The following is a 14220-nucleotide window of genomic DNA, read 5'->3' on the forward strand; positions in this document are numbered from 1 at the left end:
CACTGCCCCAGCTCCCGGTGCACTCGATGGGCCCCGCCCCCCACAACGAGTGTGCGCCCCAGGCAGGTGGAGCTGGGGACCCCGGCCCGGCCCGTGTGCCACCACAGGGCTGCCCTCGGGGGTCCTTGGACCGAAATGACTGAGGAGCCAGACGCCAGTATCGACCTTTATTGTCTGCCACGAAGTCCCGCCCCGCCCGCGTCCACCCCGCCCCATGCGGCTGCCCCGCCCCGTTTGGCGCCGCGGCCGCTGCGCTCAGTCCTTGAACCTGCGGGCCGCCTGCATCTTGCGGTAGTAGCTCTCTGCCTCCGCCTCGCCTGCCGCCTCGCGCTCGCCCAGCGCCAGGCCGCCTGCTTTGCGCCGCAGGGTCGACTCGCGGCTGCCCGGCCCCAGCGCCCCATCGGCCGCGCCCAGTGGGGGCAGCCCCTCGCCCGTGGCCAGGTTGACGGTGGCCACGGCACCAAAGCGTGGCTCCTCCTGGTCCACGTCGCTGATGGACGAGCCGGGGGACACGCCGGGCGGCTTGGGCCCGCCCCGGAAGCCGCGAGCCAGGTCCCCCAGCTCGTAGCTGCCCTCGCCCTCCGCCCCCTTAGCCCCGCCGCCCGCCGCCTTCCACTCCCAGGGCCCGTTACCCGCAGACAGGTGCACCACGGGGTGGTGGGGCGCGTGCGCGTCAATGGTGACGATGCTGGCCGAGTCGCGGTCTGACGGCGACCGGTACTGGGAGGAGTCGGAGCTGGCGCTGGAGGATGAGGCCGTCTCAGCCGCCTTGGGGCCCGGCCCGCCCGGCGCCTTGGACATGGCGATCACCTGCAGCAGCCGGGGCGGGTTGGCCACGCGGGGCTGCGCAGGGGCCGCGACCATGGCCGCCCCACTCTTCTCGGCCATCATGAGCCACTTGGCCCGCACGGCAGCACTGCTCTTGGGGGACAAGCCGGCCGCCGCCTGCGCCCCCTCCTCGGGGATGTGCACCAGCGGCTGCGGCCCGGCCCGCGGCGGGAGGATGACCCGCGGCCCCAGCCCCGGCCGCGCCTGGACGGTGGGGTAGAGCGAGGGTGGGGCGGGACCCCCTTCCTCCCCATCCTCCTCCTCCTCCTCTTCCTCCTCCTCCTCTTCCTCCTCCTCCTCCTCCTCCTCCTCGGCCATGGGCTCAGCGGGCGCCCGCAGGTGCGCCGGGCTGGCCTCGTCGGGCAGCCCCAGGCCACGGCCCTCCAGCGCCTTCTGCTTCCACTCGCTGATGAGCTGCTTGGAGCGCGAGGCGTCGAGCGGCACGTGGATGGTCATGTGGCGGCGCGCGGGGTCATCGAGCGAGGGCGTGCTCACGCGGGGCAGCGTGTGGCTGAAGGTCACCATGCTCTCCTTGCCCATGGGGCTGCGTGGGGCCAGCAGGTCCACATCCACGCTGGCCCGCTTCAGACTGCCCAGCGAGGTCTTCTCGCGGGCCACGGGCCGCGGCACACCCTCCAGCCGCCCGGGCGGGCCCAGCTCGTCCGTGCTCACCGACTTGTTCTGCTGGTACACCGAGTCGTGGCCCCGCTGGGTCAGCGCCCGCAGCGCGTCCTTGGCAGGCGCGGGGGCCACCGGCTTCTCCGCGGGCGGCGCCTGGAAGTTGCCCACGGCGTGGCAGGCCTGGGGAGGAGACGCGGGAGGGGCATGAGGCGGGGGCCGGAGACGAGGGTCCCCACTGGGCGACACACTTGCCCTGGGGGTCCGAAGGGGGAGGCCTGGCCCTCGCTGGGGGGTCTGAGGGAGGCGTCGGTCTTTCCCAGCCGGCGAACTCTGGCCTCAGGCTGCTGGCTCTGCATATGGGGCGCGTCTGGGCCACGAGGTTCTGACTCCAGCGTCCAGGGCACAGGACCGGTCAGAGCCTCAGCGCAGGGCCAGGCCGCGTCCCCCCAGGGGTCCCTCCGGGCGCCTGCACCCACCCCCAGCCCCCTCACCAGGTAGGCGGCGATGCCAGCGCCGATGAGGAAGCCGGCGTACACGTCCACGGGGTGGCTGCGGTACTGCGTGATCTGGGTGAGGCCGCACACGCCCGCGGCAATGGCAAAGGCGAACACCAGGACGGGCTTCAGCAGCTTGGTGGTGTCCGAGATGACCGAGTTGAAGTACATCTGTGGGCGGGGCGGGCGGGCCGGTCAGGGCGGCCGGGGAGCGGGGGGCCGGGGACGGTGGGGGGGGGGGCCGGGGCCTCGCCGAGACTCACCGACACGTAGACGGCGGCGAAGGCGGACAGCGTGGCGTGCTGGGACGGGAACGTCTTCCTGTAAGAGGCGTCCGTGAGCCCCACAGGCTCTGGGAACCCCTCTGTGCCTCAGTTTCCCCGTGCGCTCAGCGGGCCGGGCCGGGGCGGCTCACCGTGCGGACAGGATGGCGTGGGCATCGTGGCCGGAGCAGATGTCCTGCGTGACGTAGGGGTTGGCGTCGCACGACGTGCCCAGCAGCGTGTAGTTGGGCTCACAGACCGTCAGGAAGAAGGGCGCGTGGTAGCCGGTGGCCAGCTGGATGACGTCGGTCACCAGGGCCGTGGCGCACAGGCCGAACACGTGGACGCCTGCGGGGAGGGAGGGTCAGGGCCGGGCAGGGGCCCCGCGGGCGGACTCGCGGAGGGGCTGGGGCGCGTCCGCCACTCACCCACGAAGCGCACCGTGCGCCTCAGGAAGGAGTTGAAGCTGCAGCCGCCGGCACTGATGCTGCCCTCGGCCCCGCCCGGGCCCCCGCCGCGGCCCCACAGCCGCGACTGCAGGCAGTACAGCAGGGCCTCGCCCACCATGATCTGCGGACAGGGAGGCGCTCAGACGGGCCCGGCCGGGGGCGCCCACCCCCCAGCCCAGACCCCGGGCGCCCAGGACTCACCGACGCGGCGGGCGCGGCGAAGGCCAAACTGAGGAGCATGAGCAGCGGGATGAGCTCCTCGTTGGTCTCCACGTAGGGCATGGAGAGCGTGCGGTCGTAGCACTGGAAGCCCACCTTGGCCGGCTTGAAGAGATCGGTCAGCTCCAGGAAGTACAGGGACACGATGGACGACGCCACGATGGGCAGCTGTGGGGAGACGGCCGGCCAGCTTGCCCCACGCTCGCTCACCGGGTCGTCCATCCATGAATCTAGGCCCGTCCCCTGATCCAGCCACTGTCTGCCTGTGCACGCTGCGGCGCACCCGTTGGTCAGCTCACACGTCCATCCCGTGACCCACCCGCCACGCTGTGTAACATCCAGAGAGCCAGCCGGCCGTCTCAGCCACTCCTGCACCCAGGCATTCGTTCACCAACCCCCTGAGTTACCCGTCCATCATCCACCCACCCACCCATCCATCCATCACCCACCCACCCATCCACCTCATTCATTCATTTCTGCTCTCCAGCCGCCCTTGGCGTCTTGAACAACCTGGAAACAGCAAACACATTCCTGCCTTTGGGCCTTTCCTCTCAAGGAGGAACGGACGCCCTTGGACCTCCCTCTGGTGCCTCGCCCTCCTCTGAGGGGCCCCCGGGGCCGCGTCTCTCCATGCCTTGTGCTGCTTCATTTCCTTGGGACTCTGCGCCCCCAGACACCAACCTACACTCAGCATCGGGCCCACGGCAGGTGCTGAGCTAAATGCCTGAATCCGTGGTGTCGCTCATTCGTGCTCCTGTCCTTCCGCACAGCCTGGTCGTGCCCCCTCCCCGAGCTGGGCTGCTCCCTGTGACCCTCTGTCGACGCCCCCACGGCTTTCCGAGCCTCAGGGTGGGTCCTCTGCCCCAAAAGGACATGAGAGGTGGTGGGGCCCCCGCCACCCCCGGAGGGTCCGTAGGTACCTCCTCAAGCCCCCCAGCCTCTTCTCATCGCTCCCAGAGACCCTCAGCCGCAAGCTAGGGACCCGAGAGCGTATCGGACCCAAGAAAATGATTCAGACACTCGCGGGTGTCCTGCCAACGCATCTGGGACAGACGTGCGTTCGTAGAAAGTCAACGTAATGCTCGCAAGAAGGGAAAGGCAAGGAGAGCTGGCATGTGGTTTTGCGCCCATCAAGTTGGTCAAAACCCAAAAGGCCACGGACGCTTGGTGCTGCCACGCCTGGGGGCGAACGGGCACCCGCGTGGGCCAGGGAGATGCTGAGGCCTCCTTGAGGGATGTGGGGTCTTTCTTGGGGGGCTACACCCTGCTCCCCAGGGACATCCCCTGCAGACGAGCTCCCTCTGTGCCCAGTGACACAGGCCAAAGGGACTACAAGCCCCCAATGACCAGTGCCTGGGGAAGGTGCCTCCGAGCTGGAGTACTACACAGCAGTGAAAAAGGAAAAGGGACTCCCTTTCCTGGGACAATGTAAACCGAAGCAAAGAGCTCTAATCTCTGCCAGAAAAAAAGCCAAAAGCAGAAACTAGTGTTTTAATAGGTGGTGCCAGAAGGGATGGGCATCTGCTGGACCTGACCCCAAGCCTGAGGGGAGAGGAGTGGGAGGGGACTTCCGAGGCAGGGGGAGCTGCCTAACCTATGGTAACGGGGATTTCAGTGCAAATCTAAGCAATAATCAGAGTTTCTGCCTGTTAGGGAGGGAGGGCTGGCCTGAGTTGAGCCAGCCTGTGCACCGGCCGGCCGCAGGGTGTGGGGGCCGCCGCTCCACCATGTCCTGCCCGGGCCCCTCACTGCAGCAGTTTCCCCCATGTCCACTGGGGGAGATCGTGGCTTCAGGGGGACTATGGCAGGTGCTGGCCCTCCGAGGACAGAGAGCTGTCACCCTGGGCCATCGTCAGCATTGCCAGGCGGCTGCGCTTATGGCCTTTGATTTTTAAAACACTCGTGAAGTGGTCACCGTGGGTCCGGCCTGTCCCCGCCGAGGTTAGAAGTGCCGCAGCCCACAACCAGCAGAGGGGGACTTGAACTCAGGCCCTCCGGCTTCAGAGGCAAGTGATGGAGGAACACGCTGCACCCCCAGCCCCTCTGGGCCCCCAGCCCCTGCTCCAGCCCCTCCAGGGACCTGCGGACCTGCACCCCAGGTCACCTCCACAGCCCAGAACACCCTTGTGGGCCTTGGGAACTCCTACTCGACCTGCAGAGCCCAACCTCTCTGACTCCCACCCCGGGGCACCGGGCTGCGCCCCGGACCCAGGCTGACCCCTGCTGCGGCTGCCCCTGTCCCTCAGCGTGGGGTCCCCAAGGGGTCCAACAGAACCGAGGCCACTGCCTCGCCCCCCCTCCCACGCGACCCCCGCTCACCTCCACGAAGTAGAAGCAAGGCAGGAGCGTCATGCTGTCCTTGGGGGTTTTATTCTTCTCCTTGGTCGCGATCATGGTGCCGCGGGCGCCACAGGCCGTGGTCGGAGGGGACAAAGCCGCGCTGGAGGAGGGGGCTGCAGACTGAGCCCGGGGGGACCCGGTGCCGGCGCCTGCGGGGGAGGGGCGGGCGAGGATGCGCCAAAACCGCTCGGGGAAACTGAGGCTGGGGAGGGGGCGTCGCCGCGGCCTCCCCCGCGCACTGCGGCCCTGGCCAACCGGCCGGCTGCCGGGCACCCGCACGCCCCGGATGGGGGGTCGGGAGGGGGCTCGGCGAAGAGGGCGGGGCCGGCCCGGCGCGGGGGTCTCGGGGCCGCGTCAGGGTCGGGGCGTCGCGGGGAACGGGGGGCCGGGGCCCGGGAGGGTCGGGCCCCGCGGCCGCAGCCCCTCACCTGGCGCCCGCGCGGGCAGGGCGGAGCTGGCGGCGGCGGCGGGCGGGGGCTGCGGCGCGAGCACAAAGCGCGGCCCCTCCCCCGCGGGGGCGGGGGGCGGCGGAGGGGGAGGGGAGGCGGGAGGGACCCCGCCGCCGAGACCCCGCGCCCGCCCGGCCTAGACGCGGCGCGAGGGGCGGGGGCTCTTTGTCTCGGAGCGAAGGGGCCGCCGCGCGTGTCCGTCTCCAGCCGGGGCCCCGGGCGCGCCGTCCCCGCCTCCCCGGCTCGCGCCTCCTCCGCCTCCGGGGCTCGGGGGTCTCCGTCTGCGGGGGGCGCGGGCCGGGGCCGGGGTCCGCGGGCTCCTCCCCTCCCGGGCCTCCCGGATGGGCCGCGGGAGCCTCATCGGCGCGGGGCGCGGGGTCTCCCCGGGTCCCGCCCCGTCTCCGCGCGTCCCCGCGCCCCGCCCCGGTGCCCGCCGCCCGCCGGCGCGCGTTTCCATGGCGAGCTCCCTGGGCGCCCGAGCGGTCGAGAGACAAAGGAGGCTGGGGGGCCGCGCCCGCCCGCCCCGCGTCCCCGCGTCCCCGCGTCCCCGCCCGCCCCGCGCTCGGCCGCTCCGGGCCGCTCGCCAGGCCCCCAGCCGGCCCGGGATGCGGGGGCGGCGGGCGCGCCCTCGCCGGGAATTTACGTGTCGCGCATTGAGGCAGCGCTTGCTGTTTGCCAGGATCTACTCCCGACCACACACAGCCCTGTGGCGTAGGGACTGACTGACCTCTAAGTTTAGAGGAGGGGAAACTGAGTCCCAGGGAGTTTAAAATCCCCGCTCGAGGTCTCCAGGCCCCCAAAGCCCAGATGTATTCGGTGCATTTGCTCCGCGTCTCCTGAGCTCCCACCGTCTACCCGGCCCCAAACAGCCCCTGGGGAGCCGCTGCGAACCGAACAGACCCCGACAGTCCATCCCGCGGTTAAGTGTCTGATGAGAGCACGGGGGGGAGGGCTGCGTTAATTGAGCGCCTACTGTTTGCCTCCGCGGGTCTTTGTTCCCCTTCAGCCGCTCACAGGCTGCCCCCCTCCTGGCTGTGACCCTTCTGGTTTTAAAAGAGATGCTGGGCCGGCCGGGTGGCACAGTGGTTAAGTTCGCACGTTCCGCTTTGGCGGCCCGGGGTTCGCCGGCCTGGATCCCGGGTGTGGACACGGCACCGCTTGGCAAGCCATGCTGTGGTAGGCATCCCACATATAAAGTAGAGAAAGATGGGCATGGATGTTAGCTCAGGGCCAGTCTTCCTCAGCAAAAAGAGGAGGATTGGCGGTAGATGTTAGATCAGGGCTAATCTTCTCCCCCAAAAAAATAAAATAAAAGAGACGCAGCTCCCTGTGTCTTCAGAGAAGATTGTGTGTCCTTAGGAGGGAGCCCCAGGGCGTTTGAATCTCACAGGGGCCTCAGTGTCCTCCCCCGTCAATGGGCACTGGGGCTGCACCGAGCCTTGGCCACACTGGGTGCCGTCCTGCCTCCCCGGGCCTTGGGGGGACCGTCAGTTGGGAATCCTGGTGTCGAAAGACGACCACAAACAGCCCCCGGGAGGTGGGGGAGGAGAGGAGAATGGGGCAATCGCTCGTGGCTGCCTCCCGGGGGGCAGGAGCAGGAAGGGGTGTCCTGGGGGCCCCTCCTGACAGCTGGGGGTCTGAGAGAATCTCAGGACTTGGGGTGGGGGTCCTGCTTCTTGCGGGATTCCCGGTGGTGGAGATGGGGAGGGCTGGGCGGTGGTGGCACGTGGCCCGGCTTGGGGGCCTGGCCTGGAGTCGGGGGCTCCAGGGAGCCATGGAAAGTCCAGAGCGGGCGCGAGGGGCTGCTGGAAACCTCTTACCGGAATTAACCGCTGGATGCTCCCCACAGCTTTGTGGGGCGAGGGGTTGTTCAGGTGCTCGTTGCACAGACGGGGAAACTGAGGCCCAGAGAGGGGCCCCTGGGGTCACCCAGCTGGGAAGGGCTGGCCCTGTGGGCTCCTGAGTCGGTCCTGTCCCCCCTGTGCTCTGGGGAAGCAGATTTGGGGGGACACTGCCGGGCCGGGGGACCAGGAGGCTCGACGGGGACCAGGCCTGAGCCCTGGGACCCCGACATTCAGACTGAGCAGAGGCCCCTAAAGTCCAGCCTGATCTCTGCACCCCAAAACCTCCCAGGACACACTCTGTGGAGGGAAAGCCCCCCGGGAAGAGCCCCCAGGGCTCCGGACACCAACTGGTGTCCCCGAGGTGTGGGGGTCACCAGCCCCAACTGCTCGGTTTCACCTGGAAATAAGCCCCATTTTAAAAACTGAGGTGAAGTTCACATAACACGAAATTAGCATCTGAAGCGTGCCGTTCAGCGTTTTCAGCACATTCACAGAATTGTGCGACCAGCGCCTCTATCTGGTTCCAGAACATTCCGTCACCCCAATAAGATCCCCCGTCCCCATCAGCATCACCCCCACCCCCTCCCCAGCCCCTGGCCCCCACGAGCCCGCTCTCTGTCTGTGGATCTGCCTGTTCTGGACGTTTCCCGTCAATGGGATCACACGCCGTGTGTCCTTCTGTGTCTGCTTCTCTCCCTGAGCGTCGTGTGTGCAGGTCCGTCCACGTGCAGCTGTGTCAGGGCCTCGCTCCTCTTCACGGCTGCATCGTGTTCCAGCGTGTGGGCAGACACGTGTGTGGACCCATCGTCCATCGATGAGCGCTGGGGTCGTGTCCACCTTCTGGCTGTCGTGGGTCGTGCCGCAGTGGACATGCACGTGTGCGTGTCGGTCTGCGTCCGTGGCGCACACCCGGGAGCAGAATTGAGAAACGGGATGACCCAGTGATTAACAACGGCAGAGTCGCCAGCCCGTGGTCCGCCAGCAGCGCCTGAGGACACTCGTCATTCTCCGCATCTTTCATTCTGTCTGTGGGTGTGAAGTGGTGTCTCTGTGGTTCCCTGATGACTAACAGTTCTGAGCGTCTTTTGCGGCTGGTCGGCTGCACGTGTATCTTCTCAGCGAGGCGTCCGCTCCCATCCTTTGCCCATTTGTAATAGGGTCGTTGGTCTTTTTGTTGAATTGTGAGGGTTCTTTACGTATTCTGGACCCCAATCCTGTTCTTCTCTCCCCTTGGCTGCACCTCTCACCCGGGTCTTGGGTGCCTCAAACCTTTGAAGACCCTGAAGACCCCTGTGGTCAGTGGCAGGGCCCCCAAAGCTCAGGCTGGGGAAACCGAGTCCCGAGCTGGCCTTGTGAGTGATGTTCACAATTCTGCTAATGTGTTGGGTGTCAGCTGTGTGCCTACCGTGTGCTGGGCCTTCTGACAATTAATTCACATCACCCTCCCCTGCACCTGGAGGTGTGGCCCATTTCACAGAGGGGGAAACTGAGGCACGGAGCGGGCCAGTTGGAGGAGGCCAGGGAGGCCCCAGGAGCGGTTGGCGGTGGAGGCCTTGGGCAACTTCCCGTTTTCCCGCCCGGAGGGGCTGGACCCCAGCGCGGTGTGGGGTGGGGGGGGGTTGCCACCAACGGCCCAGGCCCCCGGTATAAAGGCGGCCGCCCTCCCCAGCCACCCCAGACTCCCGGTCATGCCAGCACTCAGATTTCTGGCCCTGCTGGCCGGCCTGCTGGCGACTGCCGGCGTGGGTGAGTGTCCCGCCGTGTCCCCTGTCTGTGCAGGGGGGCTGGCTGCAGGGGGAGAGGCCACGTGGGGCGGACCTTAAGGGGGTCTTGAGGCTCAGAGAGAGAAAGCGACTTGCCCAGGCCACACAGCCAGACTGGCCCTCAACAGCCCGGGACGGGGCATGCAGGAGGCCTGGGGTCACCTGTCCTCATGGGGAACAGGGGAGGGGACGGCCCGGGGGCCCCCCAGGGATGGGGCTGAGACTGGAGGGAGCTGCGCCTGCCTCCCCCAGGCTCGGCGGCCCGCGCGGACATCGTGGGCGGCAGGAAGGCCCGGCGCGGGCAGCTCCCGTTCCTGGCCTCCGTGCAGGACCAGGGGCGCCACGTCTGCGGGGGCGCCCTCATCCACGCCCGCTTCGTGCTCACGGCCGCCAGCTGCTTCCGAAACCGGTGAGGGGGGCGGGGGTGAGGAGGGGGCTCTGGGAGGGGGCTCGGGAGGTGGGGGACCCCAGACAGAGGAAGGCAGCCGGGGTGCGGGGTGGGTCTCGACAGGGGAGATGCGGCCGCGGAGGGACCCAGGCCTCCCCTCAGCCACCGGGCTGGCCACTCCCCCGTTATTTGCGAGCTTGCCCCCTCCTGCCCCGGCCCAAGGCGGGTGCAGAAGGTCCGGGGCTTCCCCGCGAGCCCCCAGGGGCTGCCCCAGCCTGGTGCCTCCCCCCTCCCCCCGCTCCCAGGAACCCCGGGATCAGCACCGTGGTGCTGGGGGCCTACGACCTGCGGCGGCCGGAGAGCACCAGGCAGACCTTCTCGGTGCGGAGCATCAGCGAGAACGGCTACGACCCCCAGCAGAACCTCAATGACCTGCTGCTGCTGGCGGTGCGCGGGGGGCTGTGGGCGTGGCTAGAGGCCGTGCCGGGGCGGAGGGCTGTGGGCGTGGCCAGAGGCGGTGCCGGGGCGGAGGGCTGTGGGCGTGGCTAGAGGCGGGGCCTGGGCTTGGCTGTGGGCGTGGCCAGAGGCGGTGCCGGGGCGGAGGGCTGTGGGCGTGGCTAGAGGCGGTGCCGGGGCGGAGGGCTGTGGGCGTGGCTAGAGGCGGGGCCTGGGCTTGGCTGTGGGCGTGGCTAGAGGCGGTGCAGGGGCTGGGGAGAGACTAGTGGCGGGGTCGGGGTTGGAGGCGTGGCTGGGGGGGCGTGACCGAATGTGGCGGGGCGGGGCTGGGGGCGGGGCTAGAGGCAGGGGCGGGGCTTGGGCTTGGCTAGAGGCGTGGTGGGGCGTGGCTGAATGCGGCGGGGCGTCGCGGGGGCGCGGCTGTGGGCGGGGCTTGGGCGTGTCCATCAGCCGGCGGAGCTCGCACCTGCAGCCAGGCCGCCCCTCCCGCCGCCTGTACGTGGGCACCCGGGCTGTATCCATGCGATTGTTGATAGAATCTCGATGGACTTCTTGCACCGCGTTTGCTTGCGGAGTTTCCCGGGGCAGCCGGAGTAGCTGGGCCTCCCCGCCCGCGGAAGTAAAAACTGCCCGTTTGTCCGCATCGTCACTGACACTGGGTTTTATGACTTTTTAAATGTTTTCCCAGCTGTGACGGGGATGGTGCTGTGCAGTTTCGTCTGCGTTTCCCGGCAAAGCCCTTTCCCTTCAGGGTCTTGTCTCCTCCACCCAATCGCTTTCCTGGCGAGAATTATCGATTCTTCTTTTTCTATGGTGGAGGAATGGGAGACCCAGAGAGGTACAGCGACTTGGCCAGGATGGCACAGCCGGGTACCGCCCAAGCTGGCATCTGAACCCAAACCACTGTACAGACCAGAATTCATGTGGCCGCCGCTCTGGGTCCTGGCTGGACCCCATGAGGCTCCGGTCCCCACTTCCTCCCTCTCCTGACTTGGTTTCCCTCCACAGCTGGACCGGGAGGCGAACCTCACCAGTGGCCTGGCGCTGGTCCCACTGCCCGCGCAGAATGCCACGGTGGAGGCCGGCACGCGCTGCCAGGTGGCGGGCTGGGGGGCCACACGGAACGGGGGGCGTCTCTCCCGCTTCCCAAGGGTCCTCAATGTCACTGTGATGCCCCCGGACCAATGTCGCCCCAACAGTGTGTGCACCGGCGTCCTCACCCGCCGGGGCGGCATCTGCCAGGTATGGGCCGGGTGGGCCCTGGCACGGGCTCCCCATGGTGGGAGGAGGGGTCGTGAGAGGTAATGAGCTTCCCTGTGGTGGGAGAAAGCAAGCCCGGGACGTGGGCCCTGGAATTAGAATTGCATGTTTCCAAACTTGCAGCGATTTAACTGCGTGAGAAACAGTATTTATTAAATACCTACTGTGTGCCACGTCCTGTGCTGGGGGCTGGAGGCACAGGGGGAACAAGACGGAGCAGGGCCCGCCCTTGTGGAGCTCCCAGACCCCGGGGTGGGGGGGGGAGTCAGACATGGATCACGGGAGGGGCATGCCCAGGACACCGTGATCACGGGGTGGGTGGGGGGGAGGCTGGGGGGCACCTGGTCAGAGCAGCCGACAGCTCAGGGGTCCCGAGTGGGAGCAGGGCGGGCAGCGGGGCCGGTGGGGGGTCCCTGACTTGCTGCCACCTGTCCAGGGTGATGGGGGCGGCCCCCTCGTCTGTGACGGTGTGGCGCACGGCGTGGCGTCCTTCTCCCTGGGGCGCTGTGGCAGGGGCCCCGACTTCTTCACCCGCGTGGCGCTCTTCCGGGACTGGATCAACTCTGTTCTGAACTCCACGGCGGCCGAGCGCTGGCCCGAGGGGCCCCCCACCGAGCCCGTGGGTGGCCTGTGACCTCCCAGGCCCGTGCCCGTGGCCTGTGGCCCTTGTGCACCCCCGAACCCCCCTGCCTGTGTGGCCATGACTCTAATAAACGAGCCATTCCCGTTCTCCTGGCGCCTGACTCTGCTTTGCGGGGGGCAGGGCGGGGCAGGAGGCGGTGACATCGGTGGCCTCCACCCCAGTGGCCTCTGCTCACTGAATTCACACCGAATTCGCTGAGACCGGGCGCTGTTGTCACCTCGGCCTGGCGGGAGGGCGCCGAGGCTGAGAGAGGCCAGGTGACTCCCCTGAGGTCACACAGCACGAGCGGGCTTTGAACCCGCGTCTGTGCGGTTGCAGACGCGCCTCAACACCTGTGGTTCCGGTCGGGAATCTGTGGGGCAAGACAGTCACAGACGAGGGAGGACCTGGAGTCACAGATGGCTGACGCACATAGAAAAGGGCTGAGATTTAATATTAAACAATAAATATAATTACATACAAATAGTATAAAGACATATAATAAATACAATTATATCATCTACATTCTAGTTTATGGAGCTAAATAAAGCTTTTGTTAGAATAAGCACTTAAGTAATATTTATTATTTTCTATATGTTACTGTTACATTCTATACATTTTCACATATATTTAAAAATATGTAAAATATAATTAGAATAAATCTAATATATAAAGAGCATCTAAAATCAATAAGAAAAACAATAGCAGCCAGGTGGTAACCAGTGGGCGAGGATGTGACCTGAGGTCCACACGGAGGCCCTGCTGGCATGTGGGGAGCCTGAGTGACCCCCCCCCAGGGACCCCATGTGTCGGCCATGGGTGCCAGGGGCTGCCAGCACCGGAGGCACTGGGTCGCCCCTGGGTGGGGCGGATCTGGGGGTGTCTGAGCCAGCAGTACCACTCCAGAAGTCCCCCCGCCCGTCATCGTGCAGAAGGCGAGGGCGTGTGGCCTCAAGGCGCAGAGACTGCAGCCAACCCTCATCCCCAGGAGGGGCCCACAGAGCTCGTGCTGGGTCACCCGGCAGCGGAATATTACACAGCCACGAAAAAGGTCCCGGCCCCAGGTGCTGCCCCAAGGCCAGAGGGGTCTTCACGGCTGGTGGAGACGTGACACCCCAGGGGGGGACAGTGTGTACGTGGGGGACGTTCTCGTCGGCTGGTGGAGCGTCGGGGCCGAGAAAGTGAGTCGGTCTCGTTGGAGGAGGAGGCGGGACGTCCCCATCTCTCCGGTGGGGACTTTGCACACGAACCACACTAGGGCGGCGTGAAATTCAAGGTGAATCGTAGGTTCCAGGAGAGTGAGCGCCAGGGACCCCGACCCGTGGAAGGGGGGTCGCCCGGCTCTGGCTGCTCCGTCCTGAGCCCAGGGCCCCCGGTGCCGCCCAGACCAACGGGGGAGACTGAGGCCCCGAGAGGGGGGTGGGAGGCTCAGGAACCCTGACCACCCAGAGCCCACTTGGAACTTCGAGGGGTCCAGTCTCTCATCGTTCAGACGGGGAAACTGAGGCCCAGGGAGTGAGGTCCCAGAGCACATGGTTTCCCCAGCTCAGAGCCCCCGACGCTGACACAAAAGGGGTCTTTTTCTTTTTTGAGGCGAGGAAAAAGAGACAGAGACAGAGACACAGAGACACAGAGAGACAGACACAGAGACACAGAGACAGAGACGCAGAGACATAGAGATGGACACGCTCCAGGCTGGGCCCCCCGCTCTTCCCACGATGCCGGGCGGGTCCTCCTTGGCCCCCACGGCCGTTGCCGGTTGCACCACCCACAGTTGGAGCGGGAAGGGGCCGAGGCCACAGCTTCCAGCCCCACTTCCCCTCGGCCCCAGCCCGACCCCCGTGGCCCCAGAGGGTTCCTCGCGGTCGCAGCCCCCAGGGCCGCCCCCCAGCCCCCGCCCGCACTCGACCCCCAACCCCGACCCCGGCCGCGGGGCAATGCGCACTGGGAGCAGAGCGCTGGGAGATGGGGACCCCAGGCCGCCCCCCACCCCCGACTGGTGACTGACCCCTGACCCTCCAGGGAGGCTCCTGGGGCGCGAGTCCTGCCGGGACGGGCCAGTTATCCAGCGGGGTTTGTGGTGTGTGTTTCTTTTTCCTTTTCCTTTTCGGTTAAAGCTTCACTGAAATGCAGCTCAGGCATCTAGCAGCTCAGGGTCTTCAGTGCAACCATCCCTTCCACGTAATTCCAGAACATTCCGTCCCCATCAGTCACCCCCACCCCC

General features: G+C 67.0%; 2 protein-coding genes across 3 annotated transcripts; one reads left to right on the forward strand and one right to left on the reverse strand.

The window, feature by feature from the left end:
* Positions 1-153: 153 nt before the first annotated feature.
* PLPPR3 (phospholipid phosphatase related 3) lies at positions 154-6162 on the reverse strand. 2 transcript variants are annotated; one of them, XM_070624650.1, is made up of 8 exons: positions 5643-6162; positions 5194-5314; positions 2857-3042; positions 2635-2776; positions 2359-2554; positions 2207-2264; positions 1941-2114; positions 154-1629 (listed from the first exon to the last, which is right to left on the reverse strand). In XM_070624650.1, the coding sequence occupies exons 2-8, from the start codon at positions 5266-5268 to the stop codon at positions 256-258; spliced, it is 2205 nt and encodes a 734-aa protein (XP_070480751.1). In that variant the 5' UTR covers positions 5269-5314; positions 5643-6162; the 3' UTR covers positions 154-255. The 2 variants fall into 2 exon arrangements, with proteins under 2 accessions (XP_070480751.1, XP_070480752.1); XM_070624651.1 differs by having other exon boundaries at positions 160-1629; positions 5194-5363; positions 5643-5773.
* Positions 6163-9168: 3006 nt separating this feature from the next.
* On the forward strand, positions 9169-12104 carry AZU1 (azurocidin 1). The gene is made up of 5 exons (XM_070624687.1): positions 9169-9253; positions 9523-9679; positions 9964-10105; positions 11123-11356; positions 11811-12104. The coding sequence occupies exons 1-5, from the start codon at positions 9196-9198 to the stop codon at positions 12006-12008; spliced, it is 789 nt and encodes a 262-aa protein (XP_070480788.1). The 5' UTR covers positions 9169-9195; the 3' UTR covers positions 12009-12104.
* The last annotated feature ends 2116 nt before the right edge of the window (positions 12105-14220 follow it).

This window comes from Equus przewalskii, chromosome 6 (genome assembly GCF_037783145.1).
Source record: "Equus przewalskii isolate Varuska chromosome 6, EquPr2, whole genome shotgun sequence".
NCBI lineage: Eukaryota > Metazoa > Chordata > Mammalia > Perissodactyla > Equidae > Equus > Equus przewalskii.